At 40.8% G+C, this 25423-nt stretch overlaps 1 protein-coding gene across 1 annotated transcript in view; it reads right to left on the bottom strand.

The window, feature by feature from the left end:
• kndc1 (kinase non-catalytic C-lobe domain containing 1) overlaps positions 1 to 25090 on the bottom strand; it is a 59959-nt gene extending 34869 nt beyond the window's left edge. Inside the window, exons 1-11 of the mRNA XM_080482442.1 lie at positions 24643 to 25090; positions 17100 to 17298; positions 12879 to 12937; positions 8630 to 8776; positions 6177 to 6294; positions 5947 to 6083; positions 4078 to 4656; positions 1583 to 1697; positions 1301 to 1372; positions 1158 to 1219; positions 628 to 786 (exon numbers count right to left, since the gene is read on the bottom strand). Of these exons, the coding sequence (XP_080338568.1) occupies positions 628 to 786; positions 1158 to 1219; positions 1301 to 1372; positions 1583 to 1697; positions 4078 to 4656; positions 5947 to 6083; positions 6177 to 6294; positions 8630 to 8776; positions 12879 to 12937; positions 17100 to 17298; positions 24643 to 24747 (1752 nt within the window). The 5' untranslated portion in view covers positions 24748 to 25090. The remainder of the gene's footprint in view (positions 1 to 627; positions 787 to 1157; positions 1220 to 1300; positions 1373 to 1582; positions 1698 to 4077; positions 4657 to 5946; positions 6084 to 6176; positions 6295 to 8629; positions 8777 to 12878; positions 12938 to 17099; positions 17299 to 24642) is intronic.
• Between the last annotated feature and the right edge of the window lie 333 nt (positions 25091 to 25423).

The raw sequence follows: 25423 nt of genomic DNA, 5'->3' as shown, positions 1-25423 counted from the left end.
CTGCTGCGACACTCCTGTGATGGTCTACTTATTGGGCTCTATTCGGTGGATGGCAATAAAATAATTGGTGGATTCAGGTGCAACTACAACATGTACGAAATCATGCCTGAAAACCTTATAGGCAGAAATATAAAAAGGTAGAAAGGCAAATGCATTCTCATTTTCATCAGTAGTTCCATCACTAGAGAAAAACAACTGGAACTTTTAGTTTGAGGTATCGTTCATTTGGTTTTCCTGAAAAAAAAAAATAAAAAAAAAAATCACCATCTGCTATGAAAAAACCCCACACAAACATTAATAACTGTCATCAAGCTGTCAAAATGTTTGCTTTGAGAATTCAAATCTTTCCAATGGCGCAAGTAAGGCAGAAAACTAGATTCAGAAAGGTGAGGTTGAAACCACTGTGACGGTGAAACTCAGAGAAATGTGGTGGAAAATTGCAGCGTCTGTGACAGGCAGTCAGCGGTGAAGCACGACTTTTCTTGTCTGTCAGCGTCAGGCAGAAAACTGAAGATTATTTGGATGACACGCAAATAAAGGTTGGTGTTCAAAAACCCTGAAACTGTTAAGATTAAAGTAACTGCCTTTGTTTTTCAAGATGTTAAAAAAACAAAACTATAATCATACTCTCTGAGCCATAACAATGGAAGGCCTCTCGATGGGCGTCCTTTTCGCCATCTCCAGCAGCAGTCTCTTCAGCTTGCGAGGCATCGCCAGCTTTTGATTGGGCGATAAACTGAACTTGGCTGTGGCCCAGAGAATAGCGGCAACTCCGTAGACACAGACCTGGATGAAGACAGAATGGAACAGATTGGAGTAGATCCTGCAGCAAAAACACAAGACAAAGGCCCATTTATGCTCTACGTACCACTTTAAATAGATACCAAGAAGAAAGGTGCTGTCATTTGTTAGAGGAACAAGCGACGTGTGATGTCACAGATTTTCTTTTCGATCCAATCTAATACTGATTCGTTTTCAAAACGTTGCCACGTAAATATGAGCATTTTCTCAAAAAAATGTAATAAAAAATAACCCCTGTGTTTTAGCTTTTGGGGTAAACGGAGTCTAGCTTGTGGCTATCTATATGATTACATAACACAAAGCATAAATGAGCCTTCAGGTGACGTTAAAGGTGAATGGAAGTGGCACAGACAAACCTTCTCTGTAACAATTCCATGTTCTTGATATTCGGGCGCGAGATAAAAATCGTCCAATGTTCCTACAAAGAAGACATAAAGAAGGCAATGAGGATTTCAAATGACTAAAACAAAACTGCAGAAGAGAAAAAAAATGCACCAACCAATGTTTTTTGGTTTCAAGAAAAGCACCTCTCCTTCACAACCCACGTACACTGTGTCCAGGCATAAATAAGCTGATGGAAAAAAAAAAAAAAAAAAAAAAAAACAACACAGAAAAAAACAAAACATAAACAAAGCAGAATTCGTATGTTTTCAATCCCTTTTTGTTTTCTTTTATGAGTCAGTCACTCCTGTGAGAGCTGGAGTTTGAACAAACACGAAGCTGCAGAAGCTTTGCGGGGACTGGACTTTTCTTATTTGCTGAATGAAATGTGGGAAATCACCTGGAAAGTCAATGTAGGTCTGCAGTGAGGACAGGCAAGCGAAGCACAGGGCCCACAACTCGTTGACCGTCAGCCTCTGCTCACAGCGCGTCAGCAACTCTCTGAGCGAGATCCACTGAACAGAAAACAAGAAGTTAGAAAAGAAACCCAGCAACCGATTACACAGATTAGTCATTTTCAAATGTTAGGGTTAGGGTTAACAAGATCTCCATTGATATTCGCAAACCAAATGAAATAATGACACAGATTATTTTGTAATCCAAGTGTAATTTTTTGGCTTGTTTGCCACTTTGGACCTGAACATATTTGATCGTTTGGTTGATTAACTTGGGAAATAAATAGCTTTCACAGTCAGTTGACATCATATTCCTTCCAGGAAGTTGGCTTAAAAAATTGGAAATGCACCCATTTTCTTCGATTTTTACGAAATGAACCATTTCCATCACTGTGCAGTCTTGACCAGAGCCTTGTAATCTCTAACTTCAAGGCCTTTAAACCCCCCCCCAAAAAAAAAAACACAATGCCACACTCTGTTTTCTTTACTGCATAACCAGCGTACAAGTAGGGGAACAAAATATGAAGCCTAAAAGTGTATAAACTCCACAAAAATCATCTCTCTAGCCATCATGAATCCAATGACTGAATGTTTTATAACTGAGGTTTTATGGATTTCCTGAAATCCTTTTCAAAGAATTCATACATAACCATTCATTTCGGTTTCCGAGCCATTTCTTCACAACACCGAGTGTGCTGAACAACATTGTAGGGCATTTCGGAGAATTCAAACTGAACCAAATTTGGTTTTATTTAAAACTGCAAGGCGGAAAAAAAGAAAAACTGTTCAAATATATCCAAAATGCCATCACTTTAATGGAATACGTTACTGAAGGGTATATCGTAAAATTCCTTTTATGAGATTATAGAATATGTTCCTGTTAGTTCAAAGTGTTAGCAGTCTTTTGCTTTTATTCTCATTCGGTCATGGGAATGACAATAAAAGCTGATCATTTGCTTGTAACAAATTAAAACCCTTAAGAATAAGATCTTAATATCTATAATGTTGTTAATGTCTATTTGTTCTTCCAGAAAACTGCTTTTCCCCTTTCTTCATATTCACAACAGCTACAGTTCTCACCAAGGCAGGCGTTTGCAGACTTTCTTGTTTTGAACTTTATCCACAGGCTATGAAATAATTAGGTTTATCAATCAAGTTTTGTTTTAATTGGTTAATTGTAAGATTTTTGTGAAATTGAGATTAATCACTTATAATCCATATTTACATTTCAATCATTTGGCAGAATGTGAATGTATAGTGCATGGAAACTTAATCTACCACAGTTTAATCTTTTGAAATATATGTTCTGCACGTGTTGTGCAGCCATCTTCATCATCATCTCATAGTGCAAAATTATTTTATTATTACAATATTAAACAAAGTGTAGTCAAGGTCCATCAACAAATATATTATCAGACGGATCGCAACCTAATAATTCTGATAATCCCAGATTACACAACGTTTCAAATGAAAATGCATTTACCCAGCAATGTTCTGAAAACAAAGCTGGATTGCTATTACAAGTCTAAAACTACCAAGTCCCAGGAGAAGGACGCCGATGTTGTTATTGTCAATCTACTCGTGCATGTGCAGAACCACTATTTATCATGGCTGGGGTGCGCAAGCGCAGCAGCAGCGCTTCCGCAGTCACGGCAACGGAGCCCGAACATTTTGCTCTTTTGAGAGCCATTTTCAAAAAGTTGCATTACACTGGCTCCGAGCACCGTTGTCATGTAAACAGACACCTAAAACGTAATGGAAGTTGTGCATTTTTCACTTGAAATTGTTGAGGTGCCCCAAGTTACAGTAGTGATTCAAATACCATGTGACAAATTGATAACGTGACATAATTAGTAGGCCACACACATCGTGATCAACTAATATGGTTCATCAAACATTGTGCAAGCTGCTTAAAAAGTTACATCATTGATCAATTGAAAACCGTCTGACTGACCCAATCAATGGTGTAATCACTGGCTGCAGGCCATGTGATTGATTGGCTGAAGGTTGCATGCCTCATTGTTCCCGAGTTGACTGAATGCTTGACTTTCTGTGTATTTACTGTATGAAATTAAAGCCTCTTGTTTCAAATGGGGAACTCCAACCTTTCTGCAAGTTGATGTGGTTTCATTTCCCAGAGCAGTTAAGTGGTCTCCTCACCATCCAACTGAGCAAACATCATTTCCTGCTGAAGAGTGCTGAATACATTTAAAAGCTCTGAAAGAGAAGCACCCCTTGAGATAAGACTTTCAAACTATTACGCCGCTCCACAATTCTTATTCCTCCTAACCTACATTATATAGCAGTTTTATAGGAGATCCATGCTTTCTGATTATTTCTGTTCTCTGAACAAGCCAGCACGCTTAGTCTTTTACCGGTTTATAAATTAAGATAACGATGCAGGAGTAAAGGCAAGGCAGTATTCTGCAGTTTTTCTAACCTCATCTTGAGATTCTTCGTTCAGGCACAGCATGCTTTTGGTCATGTGGTTATTAGGAGTGTAGAGGATGTGGTCCCCCTGGTCCATTTCCAGCTCCAGTGAGACCTTGTTGTGGTCCTCATGCTGACTTTCCAAACACTCTTGGGTCTCACTCTCTTCGATGCATAAAGCCTCTGCTGCATCCTCATTTCTCTGTAACACTTTCCCACAATCCTCTCTGGTGGAGAGGGGGTAAGACTCGCATGACTTTCCCCGGTTGAGTCTCTGAATTTTGTTAGTCCACGAGGTCTTGCAGCAGCTCGAATGCTCATCGGTGCCAATTTCAGTGAGATCTGAAACGGGTACGCTGATATCACCATGAGGAGGAGGAGGGGAAAGACTCGGGGGGTTGTTGGAGTCCGGGACAGAGCAGGAGCGATTCAGGGCCCCTCTCACCCTGTTCAACCTCTGCAGAGCTCTCCTCCGCACCGGGGAGCTGTTGTGGGAGCGGCAGTCCATCTCATCGGTCAAGATCATGCGATCCCCTTCACAGCTCTCCATGTCCTCAGCCCAAAGGGAGGAATCCCAGCCTCCACACAGCTGCAGAGAGAGCACATTATCATTTGTTTCAGATGTTCTCAAGGCAGAAATTATCTTAATTACCTCTTTGGAAAAACAGTAATCACAGTCTAGATAACTGAGCCAACTGAAGTGGAAAGAAAGGTATTCCAAGTAGCATAAGAAAGCACAAATTATCCCCTTATTCCCACTATAGATATAGTTTAGATCTCTCGCCAATGTCATTGAGGTATGCGGTAGGATTTTAGCTGAAGTAATGACTGCCTTTCTTCCAGCAATAGAGCGTCATTAGATATTGTTTGGTCTGGTCTAAAACTAGATTGTGTTTATTATGAGAATGCAGATTCCTTCACTCATTGCAAATATGCTTCCTGGATCATGAATGTAAATTTGCTCGTCTGACAGACATCATCTTTTGCACATCAGTTTTCACATGTATCACAAGTTTGCACACAATTTTACATCCGCAAACCTTCAGTGTCGTGGGCCCGACTTGTTTTGTAGCTCCAACGGTTTAAAACACTCGAGAAAATCTCATGATTAACAGAGTTTCGGGACAGTCAGTAACTGACTGTAATGACTGTTATGTAACAGCTCTATATGTGCTGGTCTGTAAGAAACTGAGTTCAGGGAACTTTTTTTTTCTATTGAACATCAAAGAATTTGCAGTAAAAGGCAAAAATACATTTAAAAATTAGTTTTGTTTATGCAGCAGCAAGCAAAATAGAAGTAACTAAACTACTTGAATCTCAGTTGCTTTTTGCATACACAGTCCTTAGACTCTAGTTTTTCAAGTTGGTACAGCAATGTCCGTTTCTTTGTGTCATAATTGCTTACAGTCCATTATTCAAATAAGAAAATTATGTCCCATGGACTACTGCTCCCATTCCAAAAATATGATCAACTAAGAAATAGGAACAGGTAATCGACTCATTACCCAATTCAAACCTTTCCAACAATCCTTATGTTGAGAGGCAGATCACATTTACTTTCAACAAATACCTAATTTCAAGGAATATGAACTACCGCTTCAGGATTCATGATGTATGTTTAGTGTGCGTGTACAGAGAGATAGCAGGTGTCTATTACACTGATATGACTAATTGCTTTAATGTTAAGTTTACCCTTAATTTCTTTTCTTACTTACAACACAAACAGCCTGTAAAAGCTTCTAATTTGAGAAATTTATGACATCTTTGCTATATTTTGAAGTTATCTTTGAGTCTTAAAGTCATTGTTGACTCTATGAGGGGAAACTTTCTGTCTGTAATATGTGCTTGTTAGGAGTGTTTGAATGAGTCGGTCCTGTACCTGCTGCCTTGACAGACCGTTTGTTTTGACAGAGCCATCAGGCAGGTCTTTGGTGTTATCATCAGAGCTCAGTCTTTTAAGAAGACATCTGGGTTTGGCGTGCTGCCACCTCGCCTCCCAGGAGCCTTCCTGTCCATCTGCGGATGCACAAAGAGAGCAATTAATGGCAGGAGAAAGGACGGCGGAGTGCAACAGTGGTCTGTTGAAACGGGCGCGATAAACTTGATAACCTTGAAAGTTTGAAACCGATTCGATGGAGAGCACCCGTCGGCCAACCGAGGACAGTTTCCGGCACACAGCTGCAGAGGAGGAGCAAGACAGCCGTGCTTCAGCCTTAGACAGGATGTCCTGTTGAAGCAGTGAACCTACAAGTTTGTATACATTTCCAGGCAAGAAATATACGACACGGGTTCCACTTTTTTTTTGTACAAACAAATCTGTCAACAAAAGAGGTGCCTTTCTGTGACACTGAATTTCAACTTGAAATGAGTGAATTTACTCTGTCTGATGTCATTAAACATTGTTATGTACGACTCTGCACTGTGGATGTTTACTGAACTCTTCACATATATAAACAGTAGTGTTTAATTGCTCATTTCTCAATTTCGCCTTCCAATCAACTGTGGGACCATTTAAGGTGAAGCGGGACAACTTTATTTATCCAGCAGCATTCAGATACAAGACAATTCACAGTCCTTTACTAGGAAATAAAGAAAACAATCTTAGGGCCTGTTTACATGGCAACGATTTCAAGTGAAAACAAAATGGTGCTTGGAGCCGCTGAAAACGCAACTTTTTGGAAACGGCTTCCAAAGTGGAGCTTTTCGAAAATGCTCGGGGCCTGTCTCCTTGTTGACACTGCTACCATGGCCTTGGTAAACAGTTTTTCAGCACATGTAAGAGTAGATGGACAAAAAACAATGTTTCCCTCCATCGTGTCATGACTCCCATTCCATATTCTCCTGGTACTAAGAAGTTTCATAGTTGACGGTCAACTGCAATAACAATCCAACTTGGTCTAATGTCCATATGAAAGTCTTGTGTACTTGCCATTGTTGTTGTTCATAGCGGAGTGTTCTCTGCTCACATACATGTGTGGTTTTAATACAAACAACAAACAACAGCACTCATTGTGGCCCAACATGCTAACTACATCTTTTTCAGCGTTTCTGCCGTTGACGTATAGACGGGCATCGCTTTCAGAACGTTGCCATGTAAATGTAAACCTTTTCTGAAATAAAAAGGCAAAAATTATGCGTTTTTACTTTTACGTAGCCTTAATCTTAAGTGATCCTGATTATGAAAAACATTCAAATAAAGCAATTAAGAAAGAAATAAAATTGACACGAAATAAAGTAAAAGCTTTATTAAGATAGAGTTAATAAAATAAGTCCAATATATTGTTAAATGATAAGCCAGGGCAAGTAATAGTGTTTTAAGTACTGACTTAAAAGAACCGTACGTCTTAGCAGTCCTCAAGTGTTCAAGGAGTTTGCTCCAAAGTTAAGGAGTGTAAAAACTAAAAGTTGCTTCACCTCATTTCTTCTGACTTTGGGAACACTTAATAAAGTTCTTCCTGAGGATCTCAGTAATCGGATATATGTTTAAAATGAAATTAACATGTTCTCCAACTGTATTATACAATACGGCTCCTCTTAGGAAACATTAAACACCCTATGTCATATAGCTTTTTTACTCACAAATGTCATTGCAAAAATAGAAAGGGATTTCACTTAAACTGCGCATTGTAATGCTTTAGCAATCTCAATGTATTTAACATGATTAGTCACATACATCTTCACACGCACAGGTATTCATATGCTCATGCCAATGGCAACAGCTGCTAAGCAAGTCGTTTGCGAACCCTTGGGAGCAGTTTACAGTTTTGTGTCTTGCAGAATGACACTTCAACACACAGGTCAAGATGAGGAATCGAACCACTAACCTGGGAACTAAACACATTGTTTGTGTTGCAAGCAGATTTTATTGTGTTTTATGTTGTTGCAGCAATTGTAAAAAGAGACTTTTGACTGTACATGAATTGACAGAATACTTTGTCCTCTTTGATTTGCAGTAACGTAACTATTCCACTTGAGGCTGCTCAAGAGCACCGAGTGACTTCACTGAAAGCTCTGCCAATTAATTCATCCAACAGAGAAGAAAATAGGCACCAGTCATGGCTGTATCCATAATTACTGTAAACACAATTACTGCACCTTAAGTATCTGGGATTCCACTCATTACTGTACAGTAATGATGATGTAGTGGAATATTAGGACTATTTTATCGTTTATTGTTTAAGGAGCTTATCAGTAATGAAGTCACGCTGTGGCTGTTGGCCAATCATCATCCATCTCCTCTGAGTCATAATGATTCTGAAATGATCTTTCTCCATGTGTTTGTCTAAATATGTGTTAACATCTATGTTGTCAATCTCCAAACAAGTCATCATTCTGCTAATTATCCAACTCTGGCTCATTTTTATTAATACATGCAAACACCGCAAACGCAAACACCCATTGTTATTAACTGTGCACTTGCACTGAAGTGAAGTGAATGAAATTACTTTTGAGGGATGGCATGGTATTCCACACCTGTCCTACAATGGGGGGGGGGGGGGCTCTATAAATCACTGCAGCAGCATTGACGAGTCAGCAGGGTGTGTGTGCGTGTGTGTGCGTACCTGCAGGAGCGGCCTGTCCTCAGGGTTCTCCTCCTGCATCTGCTCCAGCAGCCTCTGGATTTCCTCCCCAAGGGTTGCCTCCAGCTCCGGCTCGATGACAAAGTTCAGCGCAGCAGAAAGTGTAGAGCCCAGAGAGTAAACGTGGCCCTGCAGCCCAGGATGGAGAAAGAGAGAAAGCAACTGTGATGAAGAGTGCAGCTTCAGGAAAAAATATTAAAATGCAGGATTCCCTCAGTGTTTGGCCCAGTAAGTGCTGTGTGTTGTGCATATTTATGACAAAGATACTGTTTTTCTTTGCTCCACTCACAGTGGACATTATGGTCAGCTCTGAGGCGGGAGCAAAGTGAAACCAGGCGCTTGAGAGCTCGGATCTCATTCATAACGATCACTTCTGACCACTGGACCCATACTTATGTGGTAATCACATGTGCAGTGGCAGCTCCCAGCTTGGGTCACCGAAATAGAAGAGTAAACACTCCACTAAAGGCCATTTCTCCATGACAAAAACACAAGAGGAGTGAAAAAGAACAGCAGGATATTTACACAGACAGCAACATCAGAAATGTTGTTTAGTTTCATATTCAGCTACACAACTCTGTTGTAAAAGTATTCATGTATTTGGAGTGACAGTGGCAGCGTGCCATGGCAGCGTGTGGGTTTGATTTTCAGTTTTCCACAGTGGAGACAGTCACATAAAAGGCACTTTTTGTTTCAAAACTGTCCCCAAAGCACCGCAGACCCACATCCACAGAGTATATAAATATGAACAAAACGGCTAAAACTCTCCACTCAATATGCTAAACAACAGCATAAATAATGCATTTAGGTATTTGTTAAAACCCATAAACAGTAGGCAGCTCTTAAAAGCTTCACTCAGAGGAACGACTACACCAAGTCTGCACAGGATTCAAAGCAGTTTGAGAATCACCTGGTATGCCATCCTGAGCTGCTGCCATGGCTCCTTCTGGCTATGATGACACTGTTTACTGACCGTGTGAACTATGAAAGTGCTTCAAAGACGTCACTCGAGAAAAACAGGAGCTGTCATAATTACTATGGCCAACACTAGTCATAGTAATTATGACAGCAGTAAAGACGCTGAACTTCTTTTCCATCCTCTAAACACAACCCTGTGGAAGAAAATATGGATGGAAGGATGGATGTTGGGAGGTGGTATTTGAAGTAAAATGCATGATGGATTGGGGTGGAGGATGGACTGAAGCCTAGACCAAGTTTGTCAACCATAAGGCCCGTGGGCCAAAACCGGCCCACGAGAGGCTCCAATCTGGTTCGTCACATCAGGCAAATAGTAAAAATTTCAACAAAAACAATGGGGTTTTTTTTCTTAACAATTTTCACACGGAAACCCAAGCTGAAATATCGGTGATGCTGCCATTAAATCTAGCTACCTCGTTGCTGTCAAACTAGTCTTGAAGCCGTGCTGTCAGGGTGTAAAAACATGCATAATGCAACAGCTATAGGAAAGGTTTTTTGGACATCACACTGTGTTTTGCACCAAAACGTTTCATTAAAATTGGTTTTGTGTTGAATTGTTTGGTTATGCCAAAATACATTTACGTACGGTATACTCTGTGCCAGAACAAAGAAAACTGTAAAGTAGGGTTGTTGAAATTGACGGAATAAAGCTGATTAATCCATGATTATGATTAATCCGCTTGAAAATTTTAACACATTTAATCCATCTGCTGTGCAGAATGACTCAAAACCCATTAAACGTCTCTGGTAATGCATTTCAGGTAGCTTGTCCAAGTCAACTTACGATCGGTCTGTTGCTCTTGCAAAATGAAACTCGATTAACATACTGTTGATTAAAAATTAATGAGACTTAAATGTGATTAATCGATATTAATCCATTTTCCAATCCATGATTAATGTGATTAAAAAGTTTAATCATTTGACAGCCCCATTTTAACATTTAAATTCTAAGGTCATTATGCTGCATTTTGGCCAGTCCGGCCCTCTCAAGATGAATTTGGGATGCTTGTGGCCCCTGAACTAAAACGAGTGTGACACCCCTGATCTCGACCTTTATCTAGGAGTTTACTGGTCTGGTACTTTGGAAAATGCTAGTTTTATCAGTGTATCAGAAACGGTGAAATGTTTCTCAGGTATATTGACACTTTAATCCAAAACATACAGCAAATAGATGATGATAACATCAACATATTTAAGATTGTCACTATGGCAACAGGCAGGTAACAGACATATTTTAATGCAACTATTTATCTATAACTACCTGGAGAACCATCTTAATAAGATGACATGGGTCTAATATGTTGATATGCTGATCTTCCCCAACACGTACAACCTACGTGTAGGAGATGCGGATCAAATCAACTATATTTGAGAACCGTACCAGTTGTTACCCTTTTGGTACACATATTTTCAGGAGGGAATATAAACTTGTTCAGTTCTCAAAATGTTTTTCCCTGCCAAGAAGTACACACAGTACTTGTCTTTTTCTGGTTAAACAGAAAGGCAAACTGTGGAAGTGAAGCAAATAAGTACACAGTGTGACTTGCTAAAAAAACACAGTGAAGACTTTTTTTTTGACTAATTCAGTTTTTGCCTGTCAGCATGTATTCTATACATTCATACAGCAAAAAAAATTGCATATTTTCTTTCATATGGTTCTGTATTTCTACATAAAGCATATGAATATGCAACAGCCAGAACCAGACAATCTGAAAATCACATGACTACAACATAAACTGGCAACAGATAAACACTATGTGGGTATGTAAGTGGACAGCGTGACTTTTAAGTTAGTAAAAGAAACATAAAAGCAGAGGGTCGATGAGGCGATATACCCTGACTGTGATCTATTTGTCCCCAGAGGGGCATCAAATCAATTCCCAGCTCATAGTGATTAAAGCTAGATCACCAGCAGACCGAATAAATCCCATCAAATAAATGCATTTTAAAATCTAACTGAAGCAGGACTGCCAACTCTCACACAATGACAGTAAAACTCATACAATTAACTCACAATCTCACGCAGCACATGATCGGCCAAGTTTCCTTTTGCTCATATTAAGAGATATTCTTGTCAATAGCTTGCAAAATAAGCAAACATTGTTTTGATGAAATAACTATTTATTTAGATTTTATTGTGAGATCTTCTTAAATTACACAAGGCTAGGAAAGGCACCACCTCTCGCCACCATGATGTCCATTTACAAGGAAATGGCAGAAACGCAAAAAACGATGTAGTTAGCATGTTGGGCCACTGGTGGTGCTGTTGTTTGTTTTTGTAATGAAACCACACACATGCAGTAGAGAACACCACTCTATAAACATCAACAATGGTGAGCACATGGACATTTGTATGAACAGACGACAAAGTTCAATTGTTATTCCGGGTGACAGTCAACAACAAAACAACTACAAAAAGTCCCAGGAGAATATGGACTTTGGAGTCATGACTCCTTGGAGGCCGCCATCATTGTTATTGTTCATCTACTCACACATGAACAGAATAACTTCAGCTGCATTTCTGGTGTCTCCATGAAGACAGGGCCCAAGCATTTTCAGAAGCGTTTTTGAAAAGTTGCATTTTCAGTGACATGTATGATTGTAACTACGTATGTTTGTGTTTGGTGGTATGGTTTTACCCCATGGGACTACAGATAGAAATGACCTCTGAGCTAAATCTGGCATATACGTATACAGCACTGAATGTCTGTTCATTAATATACACTGTCCCATTCAAATAAATTCATAAATGAAAATTAAATGAAATGAGCCCCGTTGTCGTGTAAACATGTAAAAGTTTTGCATTGTCACGTTATGAAAAAAACGTTATCCGGTAAATGGGGCCTTAAAGAGAGTCTTTGGCTTCAGGATAAACCTTCAGGGCTTCTATTAGAAAGTTCTCAAAACTTGAATGCAATGAGAATAAAAATCACCAACGACAGTTATTTGAAGTTGACAGAGGTAAAAAGCAATTCGATCAAAAGTATGGTTGCATTGGTAGATTTGTCAATTACTGTACGAGAAACCAAACGGTGAAAATATAATCCACTTTCTAGTGAAGATCTGTCATCAGACCTCTGGGTGTATATGCTGGCTTCATTGTGCAAGAGAACAGAACAAGCAGAAACCCTCCTTTCCCTCAGCAAACATCAGCAAAGTGCCCCTGACAGTCATAGTGTTTGTGTGTGGTGAAAATCCCAAGGGGGTGTGTGTGTGTGGCCAGCTGCTTTAGAAAGGAAGCAGCGTCTCTCACCTCGAACGTGCTTCCCGTGCTGTCGAACTCTGGAGGCACGAAGGAGCCCTCTGGATCGTCTGCAGGTCAAAGACACGCCAATTAGCTGCGCCATTAAGCACGTTTGACAAGCATCATCATTCCATCAAAAGGGGAACAAATGGCCCGTTCATGACTTGATTTGAGCACTCTGATGTGCAGCCATGTCATTTCTGTACTGTAATGGCCTCGCTAAGCCTCCATCGCAATGAGATGCAAATCAGAAGCGGGGACGTACACGGCATGCCAACGTCGCAAACGGTCCGCGAGCGGCCGCAGCCGCTTCCCTTCATTTGCATAATTCATGTGTCAGAGATAATCCCTGACAAACAAGACGGGAGATATTACGAGATCAGAAGAGGAACAGCACTGAGTGCTTCTCTTTCTCCTCAAGTAGGCCAGCGATTGTTGGGCCGGGCCGCCCACAGGACACAGAGACATGAAAACATCACTACCAACGTTGTGAGCACTCCATCTGCTGCATGGACCCGGGACAGGAGCCGGCCAGACGTGAGCGAGGAGGCGACTTAAGTGGGTCATGATAGTTCTGGGTTTGTCTGCAACTGTTATGAAGTCACATTGCATGTGGAAACGCCCAGATCCTTTCTTCTACCCATTTCTTTCATTTTTCTTTATTTCCGTCACCTTTTTCTATTGTTTTCTTTTAATTTCCCCCATCCTTCCTTCATCTTACGACCTCTTTGCTCTCTGAATAGAATTGAGACAAAGCTGAAAAGAACAATTTCTCACATTGTTTTACAGTTCTTTTTTCCTTCCTTCCTTTTATCTACTTCCTTATTTTTCCCTCCCACCTCATCTTTTCTTTTTTGTCTCATCCACACAACTTTCATTTATTTGAATCTCCCCTCAAGTACTCTTTTATTACTCCTCTATTACTTTCCTCCCTGTTTCCCTTCCTTTTGTTTTGTACAATTTGCACCATCCTATTTTTCTTACTTCCCCCGTAAGGTCTTCTATTTTCTCATCCAATTTGACATCTCTTCATTTCTTCTCTTTTGAACACACTCTAATCCCAGCCTTAATCCGTTTTCCAATCTTTTTTCTATTCTTTCTTCCAGCTCAAACTAAACCATTTTCTTTCTTCTCAGCCTTGTGTTTTTTGTTATCATTTTGTCTCCACTGTTTTTACATGTCATCGCATCATTCACCCTTGTTTTAAAACTCTTCACCACATGAAGGAGGGATGGAGAGAGACGAATAAAGAGAGGGGTGCTGAGTGACGCAGTTCCCTGCGGGATGACGGCGAGAACTTGGTGAGTCATGTGTGCCTACAGCACTTTAGCACAACAGGTAGAATGAGATGAGCAATATCACAGATTCAGCTCCAAAACGGGCCACATCACATATCCCACGGAGAGCAGCCGGTGCCGCTTCATCTGCAACCCAACAGCTTGCAATGCCCAACCACATGGCAAATTTCTCTTTTTTTTTTTTCTCACTCATCGCTGTATAAATAAAAAAGAGAAAGAAACTATCAGGACATTTTGTCACTCTGACGACTGCCGGGGCGCCGACACGATGCCCACGGTCACACACAAACACACAACCTTCGTGCCTTCACTGCAGCGATTAATCAGCTGAAATGAACGGTATTGATGAGTCGCTGTGGCAACCGCTATCCACACTGAGATCCATCATTGTGGCCCTCAAGGTCACTCTGCCACGCAGCACCGTGAAGGAGGGGGAGAGTCGCTTCGTGAGCGAGCACGAGTGGGACTGACCATGAAAGAGTGTATCAACCGGGCTGTGGTAGTAACACAATGATTTGCACAAACGTATGTGAATCGCCATCTACATGTCTGTAATTGGACATAAGGGTAATACAATCTGCATATGTGACGTGTTTTACGTGCATACTAACATTTGTGTGCTGCTAAGGGTCATGTGCATGCCATCTGCATGTGTATGATCATATTTTTGTACCTGTGCCGAGGTTTATGCATAGAATTTAGGCTTCTTTTTTTTTTTGTATTGCATAATCAGTAGTGTCTTACAACAATTTTTAACAACAATTTTTATTGTAACCTGATTGATCATGATCAATAGTATTGTTTCATAATAAAAAGATTTAACTGGACAATAAGAACAATGTTTATAGCGTATTATTCTCTGTGTACGCGTGTGTGGTGTCATTGCAAAACAAACAACAGTGCCAACTTTTGGCCTAGCAGGCTAAGTACATCGTTTTCATTAGATTGCCACGTAAACGTGAACATTTTCTTAAACAGAAACGCAAAAACTCAGCATTTTTATTTGACATGTTGTGGTGTAAACGGGGCCAAAGAAATGCTGCTACTCTATTACTTGCACAAACTTCAGCTGCAGATTTCGCCCTCATCAGAGAAACGGGTAAATTAAAAGTAATCAATAGAAAACTGCTAAAGCCGAGTGTGGAGTGGCGTGATTAATCGTACGGACGCACTAATGTTCTGCAAGCGCAGCCAACAGAAGAGGGGCAATAAGGGCCACAGGATGAAACACGGCAGATCTCAAGCCGATAAAGCCTGACGGAGTAATCAAAACATCGCTTCAGATTGTCTCAATTACTGAGTGAAGATCTGACAGGGAGAAATACAAAGAAGAGGATGCAACAACTTAACGGAAGCCACGTCGGATGTGTGCGTACGAGTGCGTGTGTGCGTCTGTGTGTAGCTCAGGATTGACTGCTTATTGGCTCGCCAAGCCGTTACCACAACAACGATCCCCCTGGCAACTCCAGCTCTGTCCGTCTAATCAATGCTTATCAATTTCCAAGGTTCGGGAGTGGGGCACATCACAAGGCGTGCGCTCTAAGCATAGCCAACCACCAGTGACGAGACATAAAAAAGAAAAACGAGAAGAAAAGAATAAGAGCGGATGAGTTGAGGGATGGCGAGCGTGGACGGGATGTTTGTTGTTTGGGCTTCACCGAGCCGCAAGGGGGGGAAATGATGTAGCCTACGTAAATCAAGGCAGACCCGGAGACATCGGCACCAGCGACTGAGTGGAGGAGTGTATTTTCTAGGCAGGTTTTTAGCTAATCGAAACCGATACGGATCAGGGGAAAGACTGTTGTCATCTCTGAAAGTCGAAGAGGAAAAAAAGCTGCAGTTCAGAAACCTGCTCACCTTTGGACTCTGCACTGCAGTTCTGGTCTAATCTGAGTGCAACTGCTGTTTTATCTGTGACTGGGTAATACTCAGCCCCTGACCTGATCCTGTATCCTGGTACAAAATCAGTGCTGGAAACCAGTATGTTGTTGAATCAATTTAGAAATAGAAGTAAAACACACCATGGGAAGGTATTTTATGTGCAGGATGACAACATTTTGCTTGATCACCTAAATTGAACAATTTGAAGCACTATTTGAAGATTCATATGGTTTCTAAAATTTGAGACATATCACCACAATCTGACCTTCTCAACATTTTTCCATTTCGCCACTTTATGTATAAAATAATTGCATGTTTTCAGCTCAAAATCAAGTGTACAATCACCCTTAAAGGAGTACACTTATTGCACAAACCTGCAGAGATGTCACGAACATGTGAATATCCTCAACATCTGTCAGTTATTCTTATACTCAAAACATATGAACTAAAATAGTCCAAGCATGCTTTAAAATATCTTAACTGTGAAAGCTATGGTTAAAATAAAGGGGGGGGGGGTTTATATATTTGAAATACTTTTGATTTTCTTGATTTACTTTTCCATTGTATTCCGAATTTTGGAGAAAAGCTAGAAATCATAATGCTTCTTTAAAAAAGAAAAAAGGACTGAATTAGCTTATTCAATGTGTACCATTCATATTTACTTTGACTTTTGTCCGGGCCAATAACTTCTGAGTTGGTTTACCTCCTAAATAACGTGATAAGGGATGAATGAAATGCTGTTTTAAATGTGCTCCCTCAGAACCAATTCTGCCATATTGCTCCTTATTTACAATCATTCAAATGACACTCATTTGCTGTGACCAGATTCCCTTGTTTGGTTAGTTTGCGCTCGTTGATTCCTAATCATTGCTTTTGATTAAAACAGTACTGTCAGCTGAGTTACTGTAAAGTCCACTGAACTGAAATTCAGTCCAGATAACTGGAATACAGGCAATCTTTTCAAGCTCATCCTAAAACTAAAGAGTAAAATCTAAATGCACAAGGGAATTACAAACGTTGCAAAGCCCTGTAGCAACTAAGTAAGACTCACCACTCAGCTGCTCCATGAAGCAAACGTTCCCGTGGGCATTGAAGGCCAGAGTGTCTGGTGTGATGCACAGGGTGTGGAAAAGGTGGGAGGGTCTGATGCTCTGCAGGGCCAGGACGCACTCCGCGCACACCGCCCACACCTCCTCCTCGGACAGACAGCTGTCCCGCAGGGACAGGATGTCGGCCAGAGACACATTCTCCTGCAATAAAAAGCACTTTATAAGCATACTGATGCAAATATTCAACAGAAAAGGGTTGTTTTGTTGTGTTGTGCAAAGTAAACTCCTGTGTGTGTTAATGTTCTCTTAGTTCTGTGCTAATTACTCCCCCCAAAGCACAATGCTGACCACTCCATTTAAAAAAATTTTTTATAATTCAGCAAGTTTAGGCTTCCTTTCATTAGCAGACCAAACTCCCCAAAATATATGGAATTCAATATAGGGACTCAGATTTTCCAATTCTCCAACAAGTCCCTAAATGCACCGTCAAACAGCCGCATTTCAGTCAGCCTGCTCATGCAGAACGGATTTATTAAAATGTAAATATGGCGTGTGCCGGCACTCCAACCTCATTACTGCCTGCTGCTCAGAGGGAGAATGACGACAACGGCAGCCGGGACCCCCTAAGGGGCAGGATGGTCCAGGTGGATGGTGGAATGGAGGCGGGGCTGATGTGTGTGTCACTCCACAGTAGCAATGCAGCTGCAGCAGAGGCTCAATCTCTCAGTGTGACTTGGATTGCTGCAGTCAAAATCCTTGGCATTCACGTTTTTCAAATATTGTCATGTAACGACCAGGCTCTTTTTATGCTGAATATGTAGTTTTCCACCAAAACTGCTCAACATCCGCCTCATTAAACCCGAATCAGTTCCATATGACCGATGTTTCACCAGTCTTCTTTAGGGGCACCTCCTCCTCCCGTGGAAGCTCTGTGCTCGCAGCCACAACCATGCTTTCAACCATGCTTTCAACCAAAACAACTTTGATGACATCATCAACATGCGCTATCCCCGTAGGGTGATATAGTCAACATCTCTACTGTCGGCCAAATTCATATAGTTTTTACCTTATATCTTTTATACCACCCACACGTAACTGTACACACAAAACTTTTCTGAAAAAAAAAACACAAAAATGAAGCATTTTCACTTGAAAATTTTGTCATATAAATGGGACTAAGGTCAGGAATTGGTCATTTTTAAGTTTGTAAGAGAAACAACGGATTCCGTTTCGCTAGCTGAGGGCAAAAGTCTGACGCAGGACATAAACCACAGGGATTTAGAGGAATTATGGCTACCTATTAAAGCAAACAACTAAGCATTTGTCTCCAAGTTAACATAATTAAATCGAACTGCTACTTCTTCTGTTGAAATGACTCCATCCTTCTCCTGTGAAACCAAGACTTTATAGTTGTTTGGATTTAGTGCACGGTCCCCAAAGAAGGAGAGAGTGAGCTGCAAGTTGTACGTGTCTGCTTTAATCTGTTCATTTTAACAAATAGCCAAACAAAGAAGTCACGCCGTTTAGCTGTTTGCACTCAGCGACAAGTCTTTCTGAGATAAATGAATCGTTCTTGATGCAATTAGGAACAGCAGATGTTGCATTTGTCCCTGAAAGTCCTTGAAAAAAAAAAAGATTATTAACTACCCATCTGTACCAAAGGCATCCCTCATCTTCTGAATGAATGTGAGCTAGAAAGGAAAGATTTGGGCATTTTAAAAACATAAAACAACAAAAAAAAGTTTAAAAGATTTTTAGGGCTGAAACAACTAATCGAATAAAATGGATTGTTAAAATAGCTGTCAACTATTTTAGTCATTGATTAGTTGGTTAATATATATATTTAAAAAAAAATTTTTTTATGTAAGTGGCCTGTGAGAAAACCAGTCATACTGACCAATAAAGTAAAACTTGCACATTTCAGAGTGGCCTTTTATTGTGGCCACCCTAAGACACACCTGTGCAATATTCATGCTGTCTAATCAGCATCTTGGTATGCCACACCTGTGAGGTGGGATGGATTATCTCGGCAAAGGAGAAGTGCTCACTAACACAGATTTAGACAAATCTGTCAACAATATTTGAGAGAAATAGGCCTTTTGCTTACACAGAAAAAGTCTTCGATCTTTGAGTTCAGCTCATGAAAAATGGGAGCAAGTGTTGCGTTTATATTTTTGTTCAGTATATTAGGGCATGACATTTCTCACAACATATTTGCAAAAATGTGTTGCATGATCTCGTAGGTCTGCATGCTCTCAATTACCCTTGCAGAAGAAGTGTGTGGGTTGTTATTACATTCCCACAAAATTTGATCTCATCACAGTTTCTTGGTGTTGTTTGTGAGAACATGTTGTGTGTGCCAGATTAAAAAGTACATATGCATCTCATTTCTTTGTTTTCAAAAGGCAAGGTACATTTTACTTATAATCAGTGTTGGTATATAGCAGCGAGTCACGTGTGCATGGCTAAATGGAAGAGCGGCTGATTCCTTGCAGGTGTTTAAACATATTTAAAACGAGTGACAGAAAGTAGGCGTAGTTAAAATTCAAATATACAGTCCTGCTGCTTTTGGATCTTAATCTCTTCCATGTGTGGGGGTTGGGATTTGGCATACCAAACGAGATGATGGAATATGTTTGAGATCTCATCCATTTCTTTAGAGGTGTAAAAAGTATTTATATTTAAAGACATAGAGAGAAAAGTCACAGTTGAATGCTTTTAGACTCTTCTCTGCCTGTCGTACCTTTTTTACTGTAGTGCGAGGCGAGCTTTGTTGGTACTGCAATCCAGCTGCATGTGGTTTGTATTATACCGAGTATTGTTCTTCTTAAATAGATGTTTTATTTATGTGTTTGTCCGGGTTATCGTGCAATGTGTGGGTTTCTTTTGACAGAAAAAAGCCCAAACTAAAACCAGACCCTTAGTGTAATGGGAGGCTGGTGGAGTTATCTCAGAGTTTCAGTGTTTATCTACTGGTCAATATTCTTCACCAACTTGTGGTCAAAGAACATAAGATCCAATCAAAGCTGACTATGGGAGAAGTAAGTGCACACACAGGACTGGTCACCATCCCAGGGAAGAGTCAGCAAGACAGAATTTACAACAATTTAGGCCATATACACGACAATGTTTCAAGTGAAAACGCATCGTTTACAGAAAAGTTGCGTTTTCAGTGTAAACGGACACCCAAAACGGAACAAAGGGTTTGCATTTTCACTTGAAAATGGGGCCTGAGTCACTAATTAATCCCAAACACTAGTTTTAGGACTAGTAGGACTTTCTGCAGCTCCTCTGAGGGGATGTTGATCCGCATCCCAACCACTTCACACTTGGCAGCCAACTGTTCCAGTGAACGCTGGAGGCCCTCATGCAACGCTGCCAAGAAGACAACATCATCCACAAAAAGATGCCACCCCCCCCCCACATGATGTCCTCCTGGCCTCAGCTGCTTATCGACACACTATTCTTGAAAATCACCAACACGGCAGGTGGGAAGGTAAAATCTTGGCGGAGTCCAACGCCCACCTTCAACAAGTTTGTTTTGAGTTTTTCAGTATACGGACACAGCTCTCACACTGGAAGTACAAATCCACAAATAGCCCGCAGTAGCGGTTCCAGTAAGCTATTCTCCCTAAGCACCTCCCACAAGAAATGATTTATTCAAGATTTCCAGAAACATTACAGTGAAGCCAAACAAACATAGACATCCTTAATCTCACTTCCATAGAAAAGCAGGAGTATTAAAATAAACACAAAGGCAATTTCTCAGGTCTACTTCAGAGAATTAAGCCTGCAAAGGCCTATGGGGGACTGAGAGTTGTCCTAACCTAAACATATTAAAGTTAAAGATGGGCAGTCCATTACAAGAGAGATGATAAACAGCTTCACATTCATTCGATGAACTGTTAGTCACGGTGGAAAGAACAAGAACAAGAAGCCCACTCTCAAAATTAGTCTAATGCTGAAATTGAGCTGGAACTTATGGATCTCAAAGTCATGATGTTTTGTAAGTGACTGTGGAAATGGGTGGTGCACTTGACAGCTTCAGTATCACAAGTGCGATTTGTTGAGTCAATTTTGATTGTACAGGAAACGTCACTGCAGGATAGAAATGACTTTCGCCTTGTGGTTCCTTTGTTCTTGTGCCACATTTTAAATAAAGTTCCTGATGTCTAAAACACAAACCACAAGGAAAAGAATCTGCTTTCCTGTCCCATTTTATTTGAAGGTATAAAATCCAAGGGCATTTGTTCACTAATGTCTAAATGAAACTACTATTTGGAACATTCAATCATGAAGCAGAAAACAGGCCAGCCTACTTTTAGAACCTCACTGTTTTTATAGTTGTGCTGGTGTACATTATTCAAAGTGAGCCTTTCCAAAATATGGTTTTATTTTATTTTTTAAGTCAATCCAAGAGAAAAACTATGAAATATAAAATGTTTAGCACTTAGATATTTTCAAATTCTGTGATAATGGTGGAGTAGATAAAGTCTGTCTTTAGGTTTTCTATCAAGCCATTGTATTTAGACCTCATGATCAATAAATGCGGCACAACAATTGGAAAATCCAGATTGGAAAACCCCACTGGAGTTTTGTTGATTTAACCAGGGTTACACTAATGTCTGGTATGGCCTACAAAAGAAACCCCGCAATCTGTGTCCTCATATCAGAATATCTAAAGTACTTGTGATGTGTCAGAGAAAAGCATCAATAGTTTGCACATGTGCAACACAGTCAGTCCCATACGACACAAGTCAAGTACAGATTGGACAACACACTATAAGAGAGTTTCACAGACTAGTTTTCATGAAGGAACCTGTTGTGTAAATACATTTTTTTCTAAAAAGTCGTAAATTGGAAATTTACATCTCTTGTGTTTTGGACTCAACAGCCGTTACTGTCAAAAACAAAGTTTAAAATACACTGCACTAAAATAAAATGGCAAATGGATTTCACTCACATTTTTCCACAGTTTGAGCGGTCCCTAAAACGCTTTACATTCACCTGTTCACACACTAATGGAGGCGGCTGCCATGCAAGGAGCTAAAATCCATCCAATGGGAGCAGTTCGGGGTTCAGAGTCTTGTTCAAGGACACTTCGACGTGTGGACAGATAGGGAATTGAACCTGCACCCTTTCAATCAAAAGACGACTGGCTTCAAACTGGTTTTTATTACAAATTTAGAACTTTATGTCTGAAAAGTCACAAGTTTTGAAAAAACTATTCTTTAACAACACAAAAGTATTTAAATTCTACATTTCAAAATATTTAAATTAGTGCCTTAAAAAAAGATTTGAACACTTCGTATGACTATTGAAAAAGTGTCACATAGCAAAGATAATAAAAAAAAAAAAACAGCCTGCAATTCAAAACAATTATCCAAAGGCTTTCATCAAACATGGTGTCTTGACTAAAATTGTATAAAATCTAGATTTTTTTTCTTCCCCGCAGTTGCAAGGACATTTGGTTCAATGAGTGCAAGACATGGGCCAGACACATGCAGCATACATGCATGTCTTTATGCCACACTACATCATCTGTGAATCATTATTACCAAATGGCCCTTCTTCTTCCGTCAGGCACAGTGATCTCAGAGATTCCACGCAGCATCAGGCATAATGCTCCAGTCTGATTATTACAGGATCTCCTTTCTGCCTCGCAACTCAACACAAAAGCTGGCCTCAGCTCAGACAGAAGGATGGGAGTAGGGAGTGTGTAAGGGGTATCACAAAGCAGTGATTGTCGGGCACTATAACCAGTACTTTAACTACTACAGGCTTCACAGTGTTTTTGTTTTTTTTTCTTTCATGGCATTATTTATATCACACTAAAGTGTCTTGTCTTTTCTTTCTTTTTAATCAACAGTGGAAGTGTGAATGTCTGATACCCTCACTGACAATCACTGCATTGTGTCCAATTCTACCCCAAGTGTCTTTCCCTTTAGATTGAGGACTTTTTCCCCAAGAGATGCGGCAAATTCTGAACAAAGCATACCGATGTGATCAAGTGACGTAAAGCACAATTACAGGGCAGAAAGTGCCACTTCAAGCAGCAGCAACAGCAGTAGCCCCATAAATAGGCAGTTTCCCCTGAGAACAGTGCAGGAGAAAGCCAGTCCCCCCCCCCCCCCCACTCGAGTTGAATAGGCTGTCCTATATAAGTTTGCCTCTGAGCTCCAAGGGTCTGTTAAAAGTAGTGGGGTGTTGCACGCCTTTGCAGTGGTGCCTGAAGTTTTGAATTTATCCTGAGGAGGCTTACACGGGCAATAACGTTTGTGGATATTTTGGAATGTTTCTCTAAATGGTCACTGAGTGCCCACATAAACAATACAAACTGGTTTTACGTCCAGTGATCTTTAATCCTGTTTGATATTGGTGATTTAACATCGCAGCAGTGATCCCTGCAAACTGCTTTCACCTTATCTGACACAGAAGTCAGACTCTCATTTCTCTAAGCAAGGCAGTTATGGAAAAACAGTCTAAAGCGTATGAGGATGTTTCATCAATAAAGGTCCTAGATGACCTATATTATTCCCTTTATTGTAGAATTCTGAGAAAACTGCGCAACCTGCATTGTGGGTGCTTCTTTCTACCCACTTTATCCCAGGCAAAGTGCCAGGAAGATTCAGCTCATCTCAGGTGAAGGGTGAGCACAACCATCTTGGCAGTTCTTGGGAATTTAAAATGGAAAATGTTTTAATTTCAATGTATATTTTGGATCACTGTCCCTCAAACAATCACAAGCTTCAACTTTTTTTTTCTGACATTCAATAGATTCAACTGCACACCAACGAATACCTTATTAAACCACATGACCAAAACAGTAAAGCCCTCTATCTGTAATTCCTCTATTCCTGCACAACAACACACAGGCATAATCACAACAAATAACAATAAACAACAAACTTGGCTCCTGCAGTAAATATCTTCCAGGATTCCCAACTTTTTGGCAAAGCATTCTCCAATTGCATCAACTCCATAAACAAGATTATATTGATCTCTTTCTGAAAGAAAAAGGCACTGTAGTGGTCAGTACTGTTGCCTCACAGTGAGAAGGTTGTGGGTTAAATCCAGTCCCCGCTTTTTCTGTGTGGAGTTTGCAAGTTGTGTTTGAGTGTGTGTGAGCAGGCTTTCTACCACAGTACAAAAACATTAAAGGGGGAATCATTGGTGACTTCAGAATGTCCATAAGCATAGATGGGAGAGTGTGGTCTTCTGTCTCTTTGTGATAGCTCTGTGATGTCCAAAGTGTATCCTGCCCTGTGACATTGCTGGGATTTGCTCCTGCACTTGAGATGATGGATGAATGGATGGATTGCAAAAAAACAGTACATAGGAATGTATAACTGCAGTTTGAGAAATGATTTTAAAACATGACAATGGGGCTTGGCATACCTCACTTGTGTGGATACTACTGCCTTTCTTTGAAAAGTTCAACTTTTTTCATGTGTCAGCTCATGTCAATCAAAGCTAATTACCAACGCATCCTAAAACATCCTAATGTTCATTTTCAAGTTGTTCCAGTGAAACCGACTGACTCACCTCATCCTCCAGCAGAGGAGGTAGATGTTCCAGGTCGGAATATCCGTCTCTTTCCTCAGCTCTCCCCAAGTAAGTGAAACCAGCGTCTCTCACTGAAGTCTCCATTGCGCCAACTTTGGTTCCCTCAAGTAGTGAAGCGGCTTCGGGCCCTGACAACTGCGGATAAACTCGAGACAGATGGCATGCCTGGGCTCTGTGGGTCTTCTCTGCCTCACGGTTTTGGTGGTGGAGGTTTTTCGAGTGCTCGCTGCTGCAGTCAGTCAGTCAGTCAGTCAGTCGACGATGCGGGACGCGGCGGTCCGAAAGCGCACGACGCGCGCGTCCGCGGCGCACTGCCGTCCGCGGAGCTGCTGGCCGCTGTTTGGCGCTGTCATGGCTACAACAACACCTCCACAGAAACGAGCGAACTGAAGGCGATCGTGAGCTGCAGCTCCTCTTCCTCCTCCTCTTCTTCCCCCTCCTCCTGGCGCAGCTCTGCTGCCTGCATGCCACAGTTGGCTCCACGCCTCTGTTCACGGTGCAGTTTGAGTGACTCACTCTCATCGCTGAGTCCAGATTATCTCCGTTTATTCCTCAGGTCTGACTCTGCTTAAGCTCTCATGTCATTAACGCGTGGAGAGGGATTCATTATCCCATTGGTCATGAACTGTCATTCCCACAAGATCTTCGTTTTACCTTCCTCATGAGTCTTAAGTAATCCTGAGGCATTTGTCATTACTGCGCACTAGGAGTGTCAAATATAAGGCCCGTGGGCCAATATCGGCCCATAAGAGGATCCATA

This window comes from Lipophrys pholis (genome assembly GCF_963383615.2).
Source record: "Lipophrys pholis genome assembly, chromosome: 15".
Taxonomy (NCBI): Eukaryota; Metazoa; Chordata; class Actinopteri; order Blenniiformes; family Blenniidae; genus Lipophrys; species Lipophrys pholis.
This window is presented reverse-complemented; position numbering and strand designations above follow the sequence as displayed.